This window comes from Rattus norvegicus, chromosome 12, assembly GCF_036323735.1.
Source record: "Rattus norvegicus strain BN/NHsdMcwi chromosome 12, GRCr8, whole genome shotgun sequence".
Classification (NCBI taxonomy): domain Eukaryota; kingdom Metazoa; phylum Chordata; class Mammalia; order Rodentia; family Muridae; genus Rattus; species Rattus norvegicus.
In genome coordinates this window covers 25,173,219-25,194,944 of record NC_086030.1, presented here as the reverse complement: position 1 = coordinate 25,194,944, position 21,726 = coordinate 25,173,219, and the positions used below count along the sequence as shown (strand labels likewise).

General features: G+C 48.7%; 2 protein-coding genes and 1 long non-coding RNA gene across 6 annotated transcripts in view; 1 reads left to right on the top strand and 2 right to left on the bottom strand.

Annotated features, from left to right (window-relative positions):
* Trim56 (tripartite motif containing 56) overlaps nucleotides 1-1,721 on the bottom strand; it is a 10,809-nt gene extending 9,088 nt beyond the window's left edge. The window contains exons 1-2 of one of the 3 annotated variants that reach the window (XM_039090067.2): nucleotides 1,563-1,721; nucleotides 58-220 (exon numbers count right to left, since the gene is read on the bottom strand). The gene's annotated coding sequence lies outside the window, so the exon portion shown is untranslated. Of the gene's footprint in view, nucleotides 1-57; nucleotides 221-541; nucleotides 1,161-1,562 lie in introns of those variants that run through there. The other 2 variants (NM_001399685.1, XM_039090068.2) reach the window with 2 other exon arrangements.
* LOC120095911 (uncharacterized) lies at nucleotides 1,719-21,662 on the top strand. 2 transcript variants are annotated; one of them, XR_010056732.1, is made up of 3 exons: nucleotides 1,719-2,127; nucleotides 18,612-18,680; nucleotides 20,173-21,662. It is a non-coding gene; the product is annotated as an uncharacterized LOC120095911 (long non-coding RNA). The 2 variants fall into 2 exon arrangements; XR_005491883.2 differs by lacking the exons at nucleotides 18,612-18,680; nucleotides 20,173-21,662 and adding an exon at nucleotides 7,271-9,568.
* Nucleotides 19,696-21,726, bottom strand: part of Muc3 (mucin 3) — a 36,174-nt gene continuing 34,143 nt past the window's right edge. The window contains exons 12-13 of the mRNA XM_063271879.1: nucleotides 21,647-21,726; nucleotides 19,696-20,252 (exon numbers count right to left, since the gene is read on the bottom strand). Coding sequence (XP_063127949.1) covers nucleotides 20,211-20,252; nucleotides 21,647-21,726 — 122 coding nt within the window. The 3' untranslated portion in view covers nucleotides 19,696-20,210. The remainder of the gene's footprint in view (nucleotides 20,253-21,646) is intronic.

Sequence of the window (21,726 nt, the reverse complement as noted above, 5' to 3'; positions counted from 1 at the left end):
CCACAAACACACTTCACCCTGGTCCCTCCCCTCCCCTTTCCTGGTGTCCGCACTCGCCTGGATGTCTGGTAAGTTCTGGCTTGCGTTGTGAGAGGCACTGGGTACTAAGGGAAGGCCTTCTTTCTTCCAGTCTGTCTCCTTCACTCACGGATCATAAACACGCGAACACGGTAGGAAGTGCTGAGCCTATGGGGAAAATGAGACCAGGGAGCCCCCAGGCCTCAGAGATGGAGTAATCTAATTAGTAACATACCAGGATGGGCCAAAGGTAGGTATAGCCCAGGCCCTTCCCAGCTCATGTAGCCCAGGCTGGCTTCAAGCTGCCAAGTAGCCCAGGATGACCCCGACTTTCTGAACTTCCTGCCTCTGCTCCCGGAGGCCTGGGATTACAGGTGTGTGACAGAACACCCAGTTTATGTAGCACTGGGGAAGGAACCTGGAGTTTCTTGCATGCTAGGCAAGTTCTCTACCAAGTCAGCCACACCCCTAGGGTCTAGGTCCAAGCTTGTGCTTCCCCTGCCTCAGTTTCCCGAGTGCTCACATTACAGGCAAGGTCCACCACGTTCATCTTGGTCATGGGGTCCTGTTATGAGTGGGTACTGGGGCTCAAAGGGGCAGCCAGGAAGGACACCTAGGTCAGGTGCATGACAGCACCCCGCTTTTCCATGTCGGACGGCGTCCCGCAGTCTTTTGTCTGTCCATCTGTCTGAGAAGGTGTCCTGGGAAGGAGGGAGGGGAGCCTACTTCCTGCCCCAACTAGTTTTGAAAGTAATCACTGATCAGGATGAAGGATGGGGGGGGGGGGCTCATTTCCTTCCTTTTGCTAGACTTTGGGGTCATGAAGATCTGGCCTGACTGACTCCTGGAGCCCTCTGATTTTAACATTCCCTACCAAATGCATTCTGGAGTTGTTTGGAGGAAAGGTACTACTAGTCCCCAGCACTGTGGCGACTTAATAAGGAGAGTTGGTGGAATCCTAGCACTCAGGAGCCTGACACGGGCTAGCCTGGGTTACAAAGTGAGCTTCAGGACAGCCTGGGGCTACAACAGTGAGTTCTGGCTGAGCCTGCCCTACAGAGAGACTTTTCTTTTAAAAAGGGAGAGAGGGGGTTGGAGAGAGAGAGAGAGAGGAAGAGGGAGAGGGAGGGTGAGGGTGAGGGTGAGGGTGAGGGGGGGAGGGGGAGGGAGAGGGAGAGGGAGAGGGAGAGGGAGAGGGAGAGGGAGAGGGAGAGGGAGAGGGAGAGGGAGAGGGAGAGGGAGAGAGAGAGAGATTTACTTTTCCCCCAGTGTAGGGAGAGAAAACTCGGAGTGGGGGTGGGGGTGCGGCTGCCTACACTCAGGGAGTGTAGGATTCCGGACTCAAGGTGGGAGGTTGAGGGATAGGCCTGGCCCCAAGCTTGTCCTCTTAAGCTTTCCAGGTCCCCTCTGCCCTCTCCCCCCTCCCTTCCTTTCCCTCTCCCGGGCTTTCTCACTTCCCTCCCCTTTCCTCTCTCCCCTCCCCCAAGCCTCGTCTTTCTGGGTTCTGGCTCTTACCCCTACCCGCCTCCCCCGGCTTCCCTTACCCAGACACAGCAGATCTTGGATTCTCCCAGCGGGACCCGGGGAGCCCCGAAAACCCGCTGCCGCTGCCTCCGGCAGTTGGCTACCAGCAAGAGAAACAAAACTGAAAGTAATCGTACTGTGGTGGTGTGTAACTTCCGTCCCCGGCCCGGGACAGCTACTCTGGGGCGCAAGCCCCGCCTTCCTCCCCACCCCACCCTGGAACCCTCCCTCCCCTCTGGCCCCGGCTGTAAGGCCAGACCCGCCTCCAGCAGGAAAGTCTGGGGGCCACAGGGCAGGGCGTCAGTGTATTCACAGTGTTGCAAACAAGACAAGAATCTGTTCTCTGAGCATGTTTATCGGGTCAGGGTGTTTATGTGTGGCAAGGAATGACAGGTGGGTGATTGGCCAGTGGGCGAGGCTACTGGAGGATCCTTTGCTAACCGTTGAAGCTGTGAGCCCCAGATAAGAACATCTCGTCTAGGGGTTAGCGCAGTCTTCCTGCAGGAGGCTCTATCTAGAGATGTGTTTGAGGAGGTCTCACAGCTTTGCGGTTTTCCCGGAACAAGAACTTTCTGAGAGCAACAGGTGTGTGGGGGACGGAGGAAGGAGATCTGAAATCCTCAGTCTGGGGTGGTGGGGTACAGCTGTAATTCCTGCGCTGGGGAGCTGGAGGAAGACCAGAGAGGTTCCATGCTAGCTAGCCTCAGATACTTAGCGAGTTTAAGGCCCGTGGGAGCTACTGAATCCCGTCTGTCAAAAAGAATCACAGGGGACGTTGTGAACTGTGGCAGACAGGACATGGTAAAGGGAGGAACTGACTACATTGTTGGGTGCCACAGACTAGGTAGTCAATCAAAATGAGGACAGGAAGCCATTCAGGTGCTGCCTGACTTAACATGGTTCCCCTTGGCAATCTGTCTACCTCTCTCTTTTTTTTTTTTCTCCCAAGTTTCTGCAACATGAAGGCGTAAAAGCGATACATTAAGTAAAAACTGTGTTTTTGGCCCTTTTCTTATGTGTTTATTTAGACAAAGTCTCCTTATGCAGCTTAGGCTAGCTTCAAATTCAAGATCCTTCTGTCGCAGCCTCTTGAGTGTTGGTGTTACAGGTGCGTGCCACCACCCACATCTTTTGAATTTTTTGGCCTAGGGAAAAAAATTACTACTCTAAGGGGAAGGCCTGAAGAAGCCAGACAGCATAGAAAGACAAGGTCACATGGGGGCGGATTCATCCCATATGCTCACACTGGTAGAAGGCTTGCCTGGCATGCACAAAGCCCTGGATTCCACCCACAACACCCAATAAACTAAGTGTAACCCCAGCACTTGGGAGGCAGTGGCTGGAAGATCAGGAGTTCAAGGTCATCCTCAATATATAGCAAGTTCCAGCCAGTCTGAGATACGTGAGACCCTGTCTCAAACAAACAAACAAAAGGATGTGGGCTTCTTAGCACCGGACAACAAGAGCCCCTCACTCAGACCTGGTTAAAGTCTCTTGCCAGCTGAAAAGCAAAGGACTCCAGCAGAGTTAAAACCTTTGCTGTGAAGGTTGCCAGCTTGAGGTATTTCAAATGACAGCATTAAAATAGCTGTGAGGCAATAGGGCTCAGTGAATAAAGGGGCTTGCCACCAAACCTGAGGATCCCGGAGTTCAATTCCCAGAACTCCCATAGTTGTTCTCTGACCTCCACACCTAGCCCATGGGACTTGTGTGCCCACACACATTAATAATCAAGTTAAACTTTTAAAACACGTTAAGGTAGCAATGAACCGGGCTTGAGGCTTAAAAAGACAGGATCCAGTACATTCTGCTCTCCCAGTCTGACTGTGATTTTCAGGGGCCAGAGAAGACCCTTGTATTGTAAACTGGCTTAATCCCTTGTGCGAGTCTTGTGAGCCATAGCTTTACCTTGTCAGTTTGTCTACCCCAGCACCCCCTTTCCAGGCAACCCAGCAATTCCATTTACTGATAAAGGGTGAAGATATAGAAGGGGGTGTCCCTAAGAAGGCCCCCTTGGGTGGATCTGCCGGACGCTGCTCAGAGAGGGAGCACACCCTGAACAGGAGTTCCTTATCAGACTCGCTGCCCCTGCCCCTTCTTTTTTTTTTTTTTTTAAGATTTATTTATTTATTTATTTATTTATTTATTTATTTATTTATTTATTTATTTATTTTATATATGTGAGTACATTGTAGTTGTCTTCAGACACACCAGAAGAGGGCATCAGGTCTTATTACAGATGGTTGTGAGCCACCATGTGGTTGCTGGGAATTGAACTCATGACCTCTGGAAGAGCAGTCGGGTGCTCTTAACCGCTGAGCCATCTCTCCAGCCCCCTAGCTTTTTCTTTTCTGTTCTTTCCTTTCCTTCTTTATCTCCTTCTCTTTCCCTCCTTTCCCTCTCCCTTCCCTCCTCCTTCTTCTCCCTTCGCCCTCTTACCTTTCTCATTCCTGTCCTTCCCCGACAGTCTTTACATAGCCCAGGCCAACATACAATTCAGTTTATTATCCAGGCTTGAGCTCGGAAGCCTCCCGTTTCAGACTCCCAAGGCTCTGGCATTACAGTCAGGCAACACCATCTGGGCTTAATTTGGGTTTAATTTGCCCTTACTTTTAGTTTCTTGAGTTGAGAGCTCAAAAAACTAAAAAGCTCAAGGTAATGGGCTTCAGAGGACAACTTACAGAAGTCTCCTATGGGTTTCTCTCCTTCCACCACATGGGTTCCAGGAATCGAACTCAGGTCTCCAGGCTTAGTGGCAAGCCCCTTAATCCACTGAGCCATCTCATCCTCCCTCTTTGTTCTTTTCTGAAATACACTTTTGACCTGGAAGCCTTACTCTTTCTTCCTGCAGTCTGTGCTATTAAGTGTTCATGCTCTAGCTCTCTAAGGACAGACTTTTTTAAAAAAATTAGCAAAAAACACCATTTACTGGTTTATGTTTTTTTGAGACAGGCTCTCCAGGAGCCCAGGCTGACCTCAAATTCACTGTATAGTAGAGGTTGGCCTCAAACTCCCGATCTTCCTGTCTCCAGCCTCTGGAGTGCGGGGTTACAAGTGTGCAAGACTGCTCTTGGCCCTACTTACACGTTTCTGTGGTATAAGTGTTCCTACCCTGGATGGAGGGTTTGAAGATGTCAGTGTGAAGTTGGAAAACATGAATTTGGGGAGAGACGCACAGAACTTCCCACGAGCTGATGCAAACCCACCCAAGCACAGCTTTCGGTCAGTTTTTCTATTTAAAGATATTTCTTAGTCAAGGTCTTTATTTTGTGTGTGTATATGAGTGTGTCCCTGCATGTGTGTGGAGATCGGAGGACGAAATGCACAAATTGACTCTCTTCCCAGGGGCCCGGATGCAGGTCGCCAGTCTTGGCAGTGAGTTTCTTTACTTCTCAGCCTTGGCCCTGTATTTTTAATTTTCATTAAAATTAGGAATATTTTCTAATTTACTTACTATCTTTTTTTCATCTACAGGTTATTAGAAGTATGTGTTTAGATTTTGTAGTATGTATGTGCTGTGTGTGTTGTGTGTGTTTGAGAGAGAGAAAGAGAGAGAGAGAGAGAGAGAGAGAGAGAGAGAGAGAGAGAGAGAGCGAGCCTGTGAGAGAGCGCCTGGGAAACGGGAGGGTAGATGTCTGTGAGTTCAAGGTTAGCCTGGTCTACATACACAGCTAGTTTCAGGGCAGCCAGGGCTACACAAAGAAACCCTCACATGTGTATATGTGTATAATGCATGTATATACATATATTATATACACTATACATACACATATATATGTATACACATGTACACACACATATATCGAGCCTATATAGTCTCTTGTCTCTTGGGGCAGAGACCACTGGAATAGGTCAGATTTGCCCATCTGTCACAGAGAACTGTTTGCAACTATTTTTAGGACGGGGATCTTATATAGCCTAGGCTGGCTTCACTGTTTCTATGTAGCCAAAGGTGACCTTGAACTTGGGCTCTTCTGCCTCCCCTGTCAAGGGCTGGGATTACAGGAGAACATGTGTGTTACCGCACCTGACTTACTGTTTTTCTCGGTGGTAAACGTAACTTACTGGACCATAAAGACAAGCCTTGTTATAAAAATGTTTCTAAGTTGGGTGTGTTTGCACTGACCTTCAATCCCAGCATTCAGTCCGATCTCGGTGAGTGCCAGGTCATCCTGGCCTACACAGTGAGTTCCAGGAGAGTCAGGGATATGTAGAGAGACCCTATCTCATAACAACCAGCCAACCAACCAAACAAGCCTTAAGAGAGCCTCAAGCCCTGTGCTCTTCAGGGCTTAAGAGATGGCTCAGCGGTTAAGAGCACTGGCTGCTCTTCCAGAGGACCTGAGTTCAATTCCCAGCAACCACATGGAGGCTCACAACCGTCTAATGAGATGAGATCTGGTGCCCTCTTATGGCCTGCAGGTGTACATGCAGATAGAGCACTCATATAAAAATGTTCTTCAAGGAGAAGGAATGTATTTTCAAAGAAACAATGTTTTTCTCCATCCCCTGTCTGATCTTGATAAAGATATTTCATTTTAGTTAAAAAAAAATGTGTCTGGGGAGAGAGCTCAGTTGGCCAATGCTTGCTGAGTAAGGGTGAGTGTGAGCCTCAGCGCCCGTGTGACTGGCACGTGTTACATCAGTGCTGGGAGGCGGGGCCTGGGGTCACACTGGTACATTCCAGGCCAGTGAGAGACCTTGCCACACAGTGAGGCAAGGTGGTGGTGGCACACACCTTTAATCCTGGCACTCCACAGACAGAGGCAGGCAGGTCTCTGTGAGTTTGAGGCCACCCTGGTCTATAGAGCAAGTTCCAGGACAGCCAGGGCTACACAGAGAAACTCTGACTTTGAAAACAATAAACCAAACCAAAGTTGACCGATAGTTAAAGTTTGACTTCCACATAACTCCCCTTGTCCACCCTCCACCAAACACCATCAAACCAGGAGTGGTGATCCTTACCTGCAATCCCAGGCAGAGGCTGGAAGATCAGGAGTTCAAGGTCATCCTCAGCTATGTAGTGGATTTGAGGCTAGCCTGGGCTAAGGGAGAGCAAGACACTGGGGCTCACCCACTGGTGTGTTTACAAGGAAGTAAGTAAAAGAAATCAGGAAAGTACCTAGAATAGTCTATAGCACAAACAAATCGCCATTTTCTTACTGAGAGGAAACTGATCAAGGGCGTGTTCTTGGTGAGTGGGTGGGGAGTTTCAGAGTAAAGAACATGTTTGCTCTTTCGTTTCCTTTTTATACAGGGTTTCACTATGTAGACCAGGCTGGCTGGGAGCTCACAGAGATCACCCTGCCTCTCTGGGCTGGGATTAAAGGTGTGTGTACCCATCTCTCAGGGCTGGGCTCTCCTTTTAATAAGTAGTTGCTGCCAGAGGGGCAGGCTAGCCCTCTTTACCCTGTGTGCTTGTGTCTACCTCATGGACAACAGGAGTGTCTGTAGGTCAGAGGTAACCCTGGTCGTCCTTTCTCAGCTGTCATCCATCTTGTGTTCTGAGATAGGATCTCTCAGTGGTCACCAAATAGGCTAGGCTGGCCAGTCCGAGAGTCTCAGGGATTCACCTGTCCACTTCCCCAGCCACGACGACAAGCCACCACGTAGGTCCCGAGAATCAAAGTCAGGTCTTAATGCTTGCAAAGATTGCTGCCCCACCAGCTTTTCTCTTCCGAGGTTTATTTTCCTTTGACTCTGGGGTTTCCTCTGCATCTGTGTTTAGGTGTTAATTAACGAACTGAGCCGGGAATTCCGCCTGAGGCTGTCATTCTCTGCCAGGTGACCGAGAGCAGCTAGAGAGCTCACGTAGCTCTCACGAGGAACACCTGAATCTCAGTTCTCTTTTATTTCCCTTACACGTGGCTTACCACTGGGTGCATCAGCAGCAACCACCATCACAAAGAACCATCGCAGGGCCAGCAAGTCGGCTCAGCAGGTAAAGGGGCTTGCCACCAAGAATAGCAACCTGAGTTCGATACCCAGGACCCACACGATGGAAGGAGAGACCCAACCCCTGCAAATTATCCTCTGATGGCCACACATATGTGGTGGCGCTCCTCTCCCATAAGTAAATGAATGTAATAATAATTTAAAAAGATATTTACATTCTTGGGGTAGTCATAATGAAAATAGCATTGAATAAAATGGGCTCATAATGCTTATTTAAGGAGTTAAAAATGACACATTATTTCTATTTTGTGTACTGGGAGCAGGCATGTGTGGACCTTAGAGGACAGTGAGAGTTGGTTCACTCTGTGTGGCTTGGCCACCGTGTGGTCCAGGGGATTGGGCTTAGGTTTCATGCCAGGTGGCAAGCACCTTTGCCTATTGGCCATTGATGCTCATCTGAAAGTGCAGCTAAGACCTGGTGTGATACGGCCCTGTAATCCTGACACTGGGAAGTCCGATTAATAAAAGGAGAACGAGGCTAGCCTGAACTAAAAAAAAAAAAAAAATCAGGTCTGGGGCTAGATCCACCAACACGAGCAAAAAAAAAAATGAAAAGAAAATAACAAATCAGCACTGTACAACAGCGAACGTGCCCTGCTGCTGGGCGAAGGCCTCTTTCCAGGGCTGCCCTAGATAGATCTGGAACCGTCTACTCCAAAGCGGTTTTTACTACCTTTGCCCACCAGAGGGCGCTAGGCACCTTCCAGAGCTGACCTTACCCTCACTAAAGAATCCCTGCTTTCCAGTCCCCGTTAAAACCACCTCTCTTCCTTCCTGAACCTCAAAGGGTCCTTATCTCTGTGCCTCCCCTGGGATTTACAGCCTTCCAACTAACAAATCATAACGTTGCTATGGCAACGCTGCCTTGGTTGTGTTTTTCTCCTTCGCCAATTGGCTTGGGATAGAACGACTCCCCCGTGAGAGGCTCCTTTGGGGAAAGTCAAAGAGGTTCTGAGAAGCTTCCAAGACAATGGGCCTGTGGGGTGTGGCTCAGAGCGCAGGGAGCCTTTTAGTTTGTACAGAACCCTGGCTTCCCACCCCAGCACCATTTAAACTTGGCATTGGGTCCGCACCTGCAGTCACAGCAAAGGCGAGGCAGAGGCGGGAGGATCAGAAATCCAAGGTTATCCACAGCTACATATCAAGTTTAAGGCCAGCCTGAGCGGCCTGGGGCGCCGTTTAATCTTATAATCCCAGCATTCCGGAGGTTGAGGCAGATCATAAATTCAAGGACAACTAGGATTACGTAGTGAGTTCCAGGCTACCCACGGCTCAGAGTTAAACCTTGTCTCAAAAACAAGACAAGACAAAACACACACCCATGCATGCACGTGGGAAGATGCGCGCACACACACACACACACACAGGAGACCCTTTTGTGGTGACCATTCCATGTTTAGCTGTTGCAGAGAGGAATGGGCTGTTCATAGACAGCCATAGAGCAGTGGGTGAGGGCCTGGTGTACCTGTATGTCTCTCTCATTAGAAGCCCCACTAACTAACTCATTTGTAGGCATTTCCCAGGCTGGGGATTTGGCTCAGCTGATAAGTACTCATGTAGCATACATGGAGTCCTCAGTTCTAGGCCGCAGAAAGCCTAACCCAGGGAAGGTGGGCGGAAGCCTGTGATCCCAGCACTCAGGATCCCAGCTCTTCACATTTAGTGGGAAGACCAAGGCCAGCCTCCACTAGGCAGAGACGTTGAGGCCAGCCTTGGCTACATAAGACTGTCTGAAAACAGAAGTATTTCACCTAATTCCTTTAACCTCTCTGTCTCAGACTCTAAGCCTAACAGCTCACCCACGTCTCAGCACAGCCGTCAAGACCACATCTCTCTGCTAATTGCGATGACTAAAGCTGTCAGGACTTAGAAACACCTAGGACACACATCTCGGGGCTGACTGTGAGGGAGTTTCTAGACTGGATTAACTGAGGGGAAGGCCTATCCTGAAAACATTGGCAGGGGCTGGGGATTTAGCTCAGTGGCAGAGTGCTTGCCTAGGAAGCGCAAGGCCCTGGGTTCGGTCCCCAGCTCCGAAAAAAAGAACCAAAAAAAGAAAAAAAAACCAAAACATTGGCAGTGGCGTCCCACAGACTGGGGTCCTGGACTGTAGATGAAATGTGACCATCCGCCACACACTCCAGCCGTCCTGTCTGTCCCACCATGTGGGAACACAATAAACGCTTCCTGCTTGAATTGCTTTTGTCAGGCAGTGAGGGAGGGGCTGAGTCCCAACACAGTGGAAAGAGACCTGTGCCTGTGGCTGAAACCGCCTTTAAATCACTCTGTGTGTGTGTGTGTGTGTGTGTGTGTGTGTAACTCAGGCTTGGCAGCCAGAGCTTTTATCCGCTGGGCCACCTCACTGTCCCAAAGCTCATTGCTTTGTAAGCCTACTTTAATATTAGTAGATGGGGTCTAAGAGACGGCTCGGTTCATAAAAGGCTTGTGTGAGGACCAGAGTTGGGATTCCCAGCACCCACGTAAATACCGAGACAGGCCTAAATGATGGCTGGACTGTAATCCCAGGGCTCAAGCAAGCAGAGACAGGAGGTCCTCGGAGCAAGCTGGCTAGGTACGTTTTAGCTGAATAAACGAACTCAGGGTTCGACCTGTAAGAGAGAGAACATTGGAGAAGACACTTGACAGTAACCTCTTGGCTACACACACACACACACACACACACACACACACACACACACACACAATTATAAAAACAGAAACAATTCTTTTTAAAAGGATGCAATTGGTGCTAGTGATTTCCTCTGCCTGGGACTCTGACAGGTGGGTCGTCACTCACTTCCGGACTCTTTTCTGCACTTCCCCCTCTCTTGCAACACCCCAGTCCCTTTGGCTTATCTGGCTTCTCCCTGACCTCCATTTGCCCTGTTAACATTCTCCGTCTCATGCAGCAGAAAGCAGAGGGTGACTTTCTTTTTTTTTTTTTTTTTTTGGTTCTTTTTTTCGGAGCTGGGGACCGAACCCAGGGCCTTGCACTTCCTAGGTAAGCGCTCTACCACTGAGCTAAATCCCCAGCCCCAGAGGGTGACTTTCAATGTCTGATGCTTCTGACTCAGCCTTCCCAGTCCTGGGATCACGAGTGTTCTCTGACCACACTTGACTTAGGCAGTTTTCTGGGAAATGGAATCTAGGCTAAGCTGGGCCGCATCCTCAGTTTTACCATCCTGACCTGCAGGTCACAGCATTTTATCGCTGCTCTCCCCATGCTTCTTCCCTGAATGAGCTCATCTGGTTTTATAATCCAATTATGTTGTATCTTGTATAAAATGGTGAGTTAGTCTGCCTTGCGTGACTATAACAAAAGGCATGGGTCCCGGTAACCGTATAAGGGAAAGAGGTTTGTTTTGGCTCGCGGTCCTGGAGGCACGAGGGTGAAGGACTGGGTCTGGTCCTCAGAGCCAAGAGGACACAGGTCACCAGGGGCCAAGAGACAGGGAGGCTGGACATGTACCTTCTGGTTCTCTTTCTTCCTACAAGCCACTGGAGTTAACCATGGAGATTGATAACCAGTCCAGCCCTAGTCACATCTGGAAGGCTCTACCCCTAAGGCCATAGTCAGGTTAGGCTTTTGTTACCAATGGTGAAGTCTATAGAGCTTTCACAGATGGACACACAAGACAGCATTTCTGGGTTCCTAACTCCATCAAAGATAAAGATCCCAAGCTGGGGAGACGGCTCAGTGGGGAAAGGCATTTTCTGTGTACACTAACTCAGCTCCTCCCTGAACCCATGTAAAAAGCTGGATGCAGGGCACCATGGTAATCCCAGTTGGCCTGCATGAAGGTGGGAGGCAGAGGTAGGAGGGGCACCTGGAAGCTTCTGTGTCAGTGTACACGACATGGCAGAAAAGATGAGACTCATCAAGATTCCTGAAAAACTCAACTGATTCCTGAAAGCTGTCCTCTACAGGGCATGTACACACACACACACACACACACACACACACACACGCATGCTTAGTACATACACACCATGTACATACACAAATACCACATACACACATACATCACTTATACACCATGTACATACCACACACCAAATAAACACAAATATACACATGCCACATACATACATTCATACATACATACACAACTACACAACACAAACAATGCCCCCTTTACATAATCCTGTACAGACACATACCTTGTGCACACACACCCTGTACACATACACGCGTAATCACACATTCACATCCCATGTACACACACACATACTACATACAACATACACAGACAAATTCACACCACACACACCACACAGTATACAAACATACACAAATGCACAACACACACACACCCCTCCACCCACATCCTGTACACACATATACCACACACATGCCTTGTACATACATACCCTGTACACACACACCACACACGCACACACACTATACACCACACACACACCCCCACACAGGCATACTTCACAAACATACACCTTACACACACTATACAAACACAAATGCACAAGACACACACACCTCCTTAAAGACTCCCAGAAGCAGTCATCAGCCATTCATGGAGTATTTGCCCTCCCTCCCTGGAATTCACTGGGATATACTTCTGGGGCCAGTCAGTGTTAGGTCTTACAAACGTCACATCCGTGTTTGAGGAAAATGTCTCTTTAAATTGCTGGGTTTGGTGCCAGAGACAGCTCAACAAGCAAGGTACTTGCATGCAAGGCTGAGCACTTGAGTCTGGGTCTCGAGAGCCTCAGGAGAAGCTGGACATGGAAGAACGTGCATCTACAGCCCAGCACCTCCTCAGTGAGGAGGAAGGCCGAGACAGAATCCTGGAAGCTCACAGGCCACACACAGCAGCCAACAATGAGAGAGAGAGAGAGAGAGAGAGAGAGAGAGAGAGAGAGAGAGAGAGGAGAGGGAGAAGAGAGGAGAGAGAGGAGAGAGAGAGAGAGAGAGAGAGAGAGAGAGAGGAGAGAGAGAGAGGAGAGAGAGAGAGGAGAGAGAGAGGAGAGAGATAGAGAAAGAGAGAGAGAGAGAGAGAGAGAGAGAGAGAGAGAGAGAGAGAGATAGAGAGATATTATGTGTAGTATAGTAGTGTAGTCTGCCATGCAGGTCATGCAGAAGAAGGCCATAGGTCAACCTTGGGTCTCCTTTTTTATGGTCTCTGTTGACTTTTATTAGCTTTGTCTTAGGTTTGGGTTTTTTTGTTTTTTGTCTGTTTGGTTTTTTGTTTGTTTGTTTGTTTGTTTTTTCCCTGTTACTGTGATAAAAAAAAAATCCTGATGAAAGTTACTCAAGAAAGGATTTATTGTGGGTGACATCCAAGGGTGCAGGTCACCATGGTGAGGAATCCATGGTGGCAAGCGTCACGCCCCACACACAATCAGGAAGCAGAGAGCAATGCTCAGCTCCCTTTCTCCACTGATACAGTCCGGCATCCCAGCCAGGGGAATGGTGCTGCCCACATGGGCAGGTCTTTCCACTTCAACTAATGGGCATGTCTAGATCGGTCCAGTTGACATTCTATGCTAATCATCAGACCTGGAGCCCTCGGTTTCTGCTAAGCTGGGTGGCCAGTCAGCCTCAGGACTTGCCCGACTCCCCAGTAGCCCCACTCTCTTGTCAAAGCAAATGTCACACCCCTCCACGTGTTTTCTTTCAAGGTCCCTAGAAATGGGACTCCACCCAATGCCTGCTACATAGACATTTTATCATCTTCCCCTTCCAGAATCGTCCTGTCTAGAATGTAACTCCATTCCACCTCCTCCAGGAAGCCCTCTGGGATATAGCCATTCACAAACAAATTTCTCTTACCCAAGTCTCTGGGGTTCTTATGCGGACTTCGAGCACTCCTCTCCTTTCCTCTTTCCTGTCTTCCTTCCCTGGCTGCCTCCATCTTCCCCCCTCACTCCCGCCCGCCCGACACCCTGTGCCTTGTGTACAGAAGATGCAAGTCTGGCTTGTTAAGCCAGCACCAGCGCTTAATTGAATCATTGCTCCCCTCTCAGAGTTCTCTCCGCTTTCCTCTCCTCGCGAGCAGGGCCAGGCCTCCCTCAACCTTCCTCTGGAAGGAAATAAAGCAAAAGGAATGGCCAACGGGGCTTCTTTCTCCATCCCAGGGGACCCGGGCTTTGTAAATTCAGCCTCTTCTCCATCTCTGGTTCTTTTCCGGTCACACTCTAAAAGACAAAAGGAGCGGGGAGGACAGAAGTCCGAAATTGAGCCAGAGAGAGCTTCAGAGTTTATCGTGTAATAAATAAGCCACGAGGAATGCCAGTGCCTACCTCCAGAGTCTGCGGAGATGGGGGACAGTTGGGGGGAAAGTGTCAGGTCTCCAGTCCATTAACCATGTGGCTTTTAGATCCCCTGGGGGGTCCCCGCATAACCCAGAACGGTGATGTACCTCTGTAGATGGAGTTTAAGTGACACCCCCAGGTGGGGAAGGTCTGATTCATCTGTGATGATACAGCATGTCGGGGGCAGGGCGGCAGCTACCTAGGTTGAGCTGCCAGACAGGAGGCTAGTCTCACAGGGGAGCCCAGCAGTGAAGGAAATTTACAGCCTGCGTTGGAGCCAGAGAAAGTGGAATTGAACTTGGGCGATAATCAGTCTGATTAGGTTTGCACCTCCTGGAGGGAGCCAGGGGAGGGAGGGAGGACGAGCCAAGGAGGGGTGGGGGGGGGTTGGGAAGCCAGGCTAGCTTAGCTAGCATAGAGGTGAGAACCCCAGAGGTTTCCTGAGGTCAAGAGCAACTGGAGGGCTGGGAGTGGTGGTGAAGGGGTGGGGGCACTTACCTGTAGCCTGCAGTCCCAGCGCTTGGGAGAATGAAGCTGGAACTTTAGTTAAAACGCTCTAGGTGAGCCTGGGCCACACAGTGAGTTCTGTGCCAGCTGGGACTACTTGGAAAGAACTGCCTCACCCTCCCCCATCACCACCCCAAGAACAAAAGAACAATGGCGGGGGAGATTGTGTGAATGAGTAAACCCCAAATGTATGGGGAGTGAGTGAGTGAGGGCACCCAGGCTGGGCACACATGGGCTCAGGTGCGCATGGTAAGGAAGATGGGGGAAGGCTGTGCGCAGGCTGGAGGGTACATGACCTTGCCCTCCCCGTGTCAGCTTAAAGGCAGGTGCTGGCATGAGGAAAGACTCAAGATCCCTCACCAGAGCAAGGCGTGATGGTGCAGGCCTGCCGAGATCCTACTTAGAAGACTGAAGGCAAGAGGATGGAAGAAACTTCAAGGCCAGCCTGGGCTACTTAGTGAGAACTTGTCTCAAAAAGCAAAAGAAGGGCCTTGGGCGTGGCTCAGTGGTAGAGCCCCTGCCTAGAATCCCCCAGTGAGGGGCTGGGGGCGTGGCTCAGTGGGAGAGCCCCTGCCTAGAATCCCCCAGTGAGGGGCTGGGGGCGTGGCTCAGTGGGAGAACCCCTGCCTAGAATCCCCCAGTGAGGGGCTGGGGGCGTGGCTCAGTGGGAAAGCACCTGCTTAGAATCCCCAGTGAGGGACTGGGGGCGTGGCTGAATGGTTAGAGTTTTAAGCATGGGTGAGATTCTGGTTTCAATCCTCAGCTCAGGGAAAAAACCAAAACCAAACCACCTTCATAAACAGTCCCCACCACATTTTGCTGGCCATCTCTGGTGTCCTCCGCTTGTATTCTCATCACCTGCCTCATCCCATCTCCCCGTGTTAGCTGGCGAGCTCTCAGCATGTGTGTCTTTGTGTCCAAACATCCCCCTTTGGTAAGAACACCTTTTAGACTAGGGTCCTCCCCTCTTTTAGCAAGAGCCTGTTTGCTGTCATCCTTGTTTCAATCTTGGAGACAGGATCTCACTATGATGTCCAGGGTGTTCTCGACCTTATGATCATCTTGCCTCAGCCTGCCAGTGTCCTTAGAGTGTCTCTTCAGCGCTCTGGGCAAATCACTGTTCTCTGCCTCAGATGCCCTCATTTATGACATAACAGTCACTCCGTTTTACACGTTTAGCTAATTAATGATTAACTGTTGCGTGCACAGCTTTGTGCATGTACAGCGCTCAAGAATCAGCTTATAGAAATCAATAGTTCTGTTGTGTGGCTCTCAGGAATTGAACTTGGGTTGTTGGGCTTGGCAGCATGTGCTTTTACTCGCTGAGTCATCCTGCAGGTCCTGGTCGCTCCGTTTTTACAAATTCGATAACAGGGTCCGGAGGAAGTGACCTTCCCACATGGCCAGTGGCTGCTGAGTGTGGGAGCTAGACACTGTCTGCTCGACTGAGTGGGTGGGAGCAAGCAGGGAAAGGTGTCAACATGGATCATGAGAAATGGAGGTAATGGTCCACTGAAAGCCCTACTCTTGGTGTGGTGGTTCACGTCTGCAATCCCAGCACTCAGGAGATAGAGGCAGGAAGATCAGAAGTTCAAGGTTATCTTCGGCTACATCTCAAGTGAGAGACCAGCCTGGTCTACAAGAGACCCTGTTTCAGATGCAAAGAAAGAAGAAAAAAAAGGTTTCATGGATGGGCAGGCTCATGAGAGAGAATTCCTTTTTTTTTTAATTAAAAAATTTACTTGTTTTATTCATGTGCATGTGCGTGCATGCGTGTGTATGTGTGTGCACCTTGGCAAGTAAGGTCAAAGACACTGGCAGGAATTGGCTTCCTCTTACCCTGAGAGTCCCAAGAATCAAGCTCAGGTCGTTAGTCTTGACGGCACGTGCCTTTACCCACTGAGTCATCTCGCCAGTCCCCAGGGAAGCAGTTCTTAGTGAGGACATCTAGATTCAACACGCTGAGGGGTTTGAGAGTACATGCAAGAATGAGCCAAGTGTAGGCGGCAGATTTTCTTAGGGAATGGTTGAGAAACTGACCAATGCCTGCAGATGCTCATCGTGCACGCCAGGGGGCAGCAGAGTCAAGGCTGTGTCTTAGATTAGGCTCTAAAGAGGAGTGAAGTGGGAGGCCTTCTAAGGGCAAAATGGACACTCAATCTGGAGACCGGAAGAATAGAAAATGAACGTCCCTTTCTTGCCAGGCCACGCCTTTAATCCCAGCACTCAGGAGACACGTGGATCTCTGTAAGTCACAGGCCAGCCTGATCTACACAGCAAGTTCTTAGCTGGCCAGTGCTACCACAGTGAGACACTGTCTCAAAAGTAAATAAATAAGGGGCCTGGAGAGACGTCAGCAGTTGAGAACACTGGCTGTTCTTCCAGAGGACCCGGCTTCAATTCCCACAGTATGCACAGGGCAGCTCACAACTGTCTGTAACTCCAGTTCCAGGGGATCTGCCTCCCTCACACAGACATACATGCAGGCATGCACAAATATAAATAAACAGATCAAATAAATAAAAAATAAATAAAACAGTGTCATCCCCAAGGATTGGAGGAGGGCTCACTGGGTAAAGTGATGTGCAAGTGTAAAGACCTGATCGAGGATGCACAGAATCACACATAGATGGACCAGTAGCACACGTCTGACACCCCAGTGTTCCTGTGTTGAGATGGGAGCCAGGAGTGGGAGAACGCCTGGAAGTTGGTGGCTCAGCTTGTCTGGCACAGGTAGCAGTGAACAGGAAGATACCTTTTCTTAACCAAGATGGGAGGGAAGTCAGAGGACACCAGAGGTTGTTCTCATGTTATCTATGGTACACATGTGACTGCCTTCCTCCACACAAACCTGTACATGCATGCATTTACAAAGCTAAAAAAGAATCACATTTAAAACTTAGGCCTAACAGCCCAGTGAGAATATTTTAGCAGTTAAAGGTTCTTGCTGCCAAGCCTGACAACCTGAGTTCAATGCCCCAGACCTGGGTTGTTTTCAAATTTACTATTATTGTATGTATGTAGAGTGTGCATGTGTATATTGAGTGTGTGTGCTCATGTGTGTATGTGGATTGTGTGTGTGCATGTGGAGTGTGTGTGTATATGTGACATATGTAGCATGTGTGTGTCTGTAGAGTGTGTGTGTGCTCATGTGTGTCTGTGGAGTGTGTGTGAGCATGTGGAGTATGTGTGTGTATGTGAAGTATGTATGCATGTGTGTGTGGAGTATGTGTGCTTATGTATGTATGCGGAGTATGTGCACATGTGTGCATGCATGTGTGTGTGCTCATGTGTATATGAGGAGTGGGTATGCATGTGTGTGCTCATGTGTGCACGTGGAGTGTGTACTTGTGTGTGTGTGCTCATGTGTGTATGCATAGTGTGTATGAGTGCTCATGTGTGTATGTGAAGTTTGTATGCATGTGGGTGTATGCGGAGTGTGTGTGTCTGTCCTCATGTGTGTATGTGGAGTGTGTGTGCTCATGTGTGTATATGGAGTGTGTATGAGTATGTATGTATGTATGTGGAGTGTGTGTCTGTTCTCATGTATGTATGTGGAGTGTGTATGTGTGTGCTCATGTGTGCACATGAGGTGTGTGTGCGGTCATGTGTGTATGCAGAGTGTGTATGAGTGCTTGTGTGTGTATGTGAAGTTTGTATGCATGTGTGTGTATGCAGAGTGTGTCTGTCCTCATGTGTGTGTGCATGTGTGTGCACATGTATGTGTTCTCATGTGTATATGTGGAGTGTGTGTTCTCATGTGTGTATGTGGAGAATGTATGAGTGCCTATTTTTGTATGTGGAGTGTGTGTTTGTTCTCATGAGTGTAAGTGGAGCGTGTGCCAGTGCACAAGCATGAGCGAGTGTGTGCACGCGCACGCGCACACACACACAGACACACACACGGAGATGAGAGGAGAGAAAGTCAGGTGACTTGTTCCATCGCTCTGATTCCTTCAGATGGGATCCTGGCTCTGCAGCTGGGCTGGCAGCTGGGGTTCAGATAATGTGGGTGACCATGCACAGCTTTTTATTTTTTAAATGTTTATTTTTCTGAGACATGCTGTATGGCTCCAAACTGGCTGGTTTTCTATGTCAACTTGATACAAGCTAGAATCATCAGAGAGGAAGGAGCCTCAGTTGAGGAAATGCCTCCATGAGATCCAGCTGTTGGGCATTTTCTTAATTAGTGATCAATGGGGAGGATCCAGTTCATTGTGGGTGGTGCCATCCCTGGGCTGGTGGTCCTGCGTTCTATAAGAAGACATGTTGAGCAAGCCAGGGGAAGCAAGCCAGTAAGCAACATCCTTCCATGACCTCTGCATACCCTCCAGTCTCCAGGTTCCTGCCCTGCTTGACAGCCTGTCCTGACTTCCTCCATTGATGGACTATGATCTGGAAATGTAAGCTGAATTAATCCTTTCTCTTCCAACTTGCTTTTTGGTCATAGTGTTTTAGTCACAGTAATAGAAACCCTGACTAACACAGGCTCTGACTGGCTGGAATTCATTCTGTAGACTAGGCTGGCTTTGAACTCACAGAGACCTGCCTTTCTTTGTTTTCAAAGTGCAAGGATTAAAGTTTTGAGGCATCATCTCTGGCAATTACAGCTTTCTAAAAGCATTTCGTATATTTTAATTGTGTGTTTTGTGTATGTATATGTATGCATGTATCTTTCTCTGGGGTGGGGGGTTCAACTCAAGTCTTCATGCTTGCCCAAAAAGTGTTCTCTCCAAACCGCAGAGAGCGCGATCCTCAGGTGTGTGAATAAATGTGGTTCTGCCTCATGTCATTCCCCAGAGACCAGCAAGTGATGCTGGGGAAGGGTGGGGGGATGGTACCTTTCTTGGGTGAAAACAATCTCTCTCATAATGTTGAGGGTTGAATTACATCCTGGAGGGAAGAGGACAGAGAACCCAGGAACCTGCATGATGGGGCAACTAGAGAAAGTTCTAGAATCTATAAAACTTGCAACCAATTTGCTTTGGTTGCTTTTAGTTATTATAAGCCTATATGGGGGATGGGGGGGGGATCAGAGAGACTATTAAGAGTGTGACTGCGGGGCTGGGGATTTAGCTCAGTGGTAGAGCGCTTACCTAGGAAGCGCAAGGCCCTGGGTTCGGTCCCCAGCTCAAAAAAAAAAAAAGAGTGTGACTGCTCTTACAGAGGAATTTGAGTTCACTTCCCAGTTCTAGAACAAAAGACTCACAATAAAAGCCTGTTACTCAGTTCAGAGGATCTGATGCCCTCTTCTGACCATCATGGGCAATTGCACTCATGCGTGCGGGACACACACACACACACACACACACACACACACACAGAGAGAGAGAGAGAGAGAGAGAGAGAGAGAGAGAGAGAGAGAGAGATAGATAGAGAGATACGTTCACATATGCATAATTAAAAACAAAATAAGCCTTAGAAAATAAGCATATACTTTTATTTACATAAGGTAAACTAGAATTCAACAAAATAAAAGCTTTAATATGTTAAAGAGAAACTTAAAACTAAGTATGACCTTAAAAAGATGGATAGTCTGTGTTAAAAACAGTGCTTGTCATGGAGATGGGAGGTAAGCTTTCTTAGAAGTGTGTTTTGTAAAATGCAATCTAATGTTATACCAATGGCAATGGCAGCAGGTGGGCACTGTCCTTGGTGCTGAATGTGGGCCCACGGGAAGGAGAGCATCTCTGGGGATGAGGTTCCGGTAGGGATCATCGCTTGCCGTCATAACATGGCCACTGCAGTTTCCATACTGTCTGAGCTTCCAGCATCGTCTCTCTCGTATCCATTCTTGCTAACTGCAGGGTCTATTTCCCAATAAGTCTCCATGGGGAAATCTCAACGTAGGGTGTGTTCCGCCATGCTTGGTCAAACACACTTCTCGGTCTTCAGCTCCACAGATCCATGCAAAACCGTTTTTGTGTTAGTATTTACAACGATGTCATGACCACCTGGGGTCTCTGAATCTGGATCTGAAAAGAGGAACAGAAACGGATGAGAGCTGAGCACAGGAGAAATCAAGTTTGAGAGGCATGTAAGGATTGAGTCTATAGAAACTTGGCTGGAGCTTTTCTTTTAAAAAGTTATTCTCTCTCTCTCTCTCTCTCTCTCTCTCTCTCTCTCCCCCTCCCTCCCTCCCCCTCTCTCCTCTCTCTCTCCCCACTCCCCTCTCTCTCTGTCTTTTGAGACAGAGTCTCACTATATATCCCTGGATAGCTTGGATCTTACTCTATAGACCAAGTTGGCCTTGAACTCACAGAGATCCACCTGCCTCTGCCTCCTGTTGGAATTAAATATGTGTTACCATGCTGATTCTACATTTGATTTTGTGTGTGTGTGTGTGTGTGTGTGTGTGTGTTTGTGTGTGTCCAGGAGCAACAAATGGGAACTAGTTTCCTCTTTCTACCATGTGGGTCTTGGGAATTAAGTCATCAGGTTTGTTGGGCAAGCATCCTTACCCACCAAGTTGTCTTGCCTGCCCTGGAATCTTGTTCTTTAGAGTCTAATTCAAACAAATTATATTCTCTCTTCCTGGCCAGATGGGTTGATCTATCTTCACCCTAAGGCTTCTCCTGTCCTCAAATAGTCCACATATTTGAAATGAAATGCTTGGAGACAGTCTCATGTAGCCCAAGCTAGCCTTAAACTCATGCCGTAGCCAAGGAAGACCACAAATTTCTGATCCTCTTGCGTCTACCCTACCAGGCTGTACCAGCAGCTTATGAAAGGGCAGGATGGATACCGGGGTTCTGTGCATGCTAGGCAGGCACTCTACCAACTGAGCCCCATGCCCAGCAGCAAACTAAACTTTAAACAGTATAATGACCCAGCTTGGGCGCAGGAGGAGCACAAATTTGATGCCAGCTTGGGCGACACAGTAAGATCCTCTTTAAAAAGAAATTAAATTTTTAAAGAAGAGATTTATTTATTTTATGTTTGTGAGTGTTTGCCTACACGTATGTAAATGTGCCATATGCATGCGTGGTGCCTATGGGGTCACGTCTCCTAGTGTCATGTTCCCTGGAACTGGAGGTGGATGGATGTCAGCCATGATGTGAGTGCTGGGAACTAAACACAGTCCTCGTAAGAACAATGGTATGCTTCACCACTGAGCCATTTCTCCAGCCTCTCCCCCATAAAATTAACCTTTAAAGCCCTAGGGTAACAAGGACATACCTAAAGCCCAGAAAGAAACAGAGTCTGAAGCCAGGAGTTCCTCGTCCCTAACTCCTGCCCTTCTGGAGTACCACCACTGAACTGTGTTTCAGAGGCCACTGACTGGACCAACACACAATGGCTTTGCTGGCCTGAGGAGCAATGCAGGGCTCAGGGTGCAGGAGGGGTGGCTCATCCGGGTCATTCTTACCTTTCCTTCAGGGTTTATGTGGCTTAGGGAGGGCTGGAAGTTGCTGTACACAGAGTCCAAGGAAATATCGTTTTCTTGTT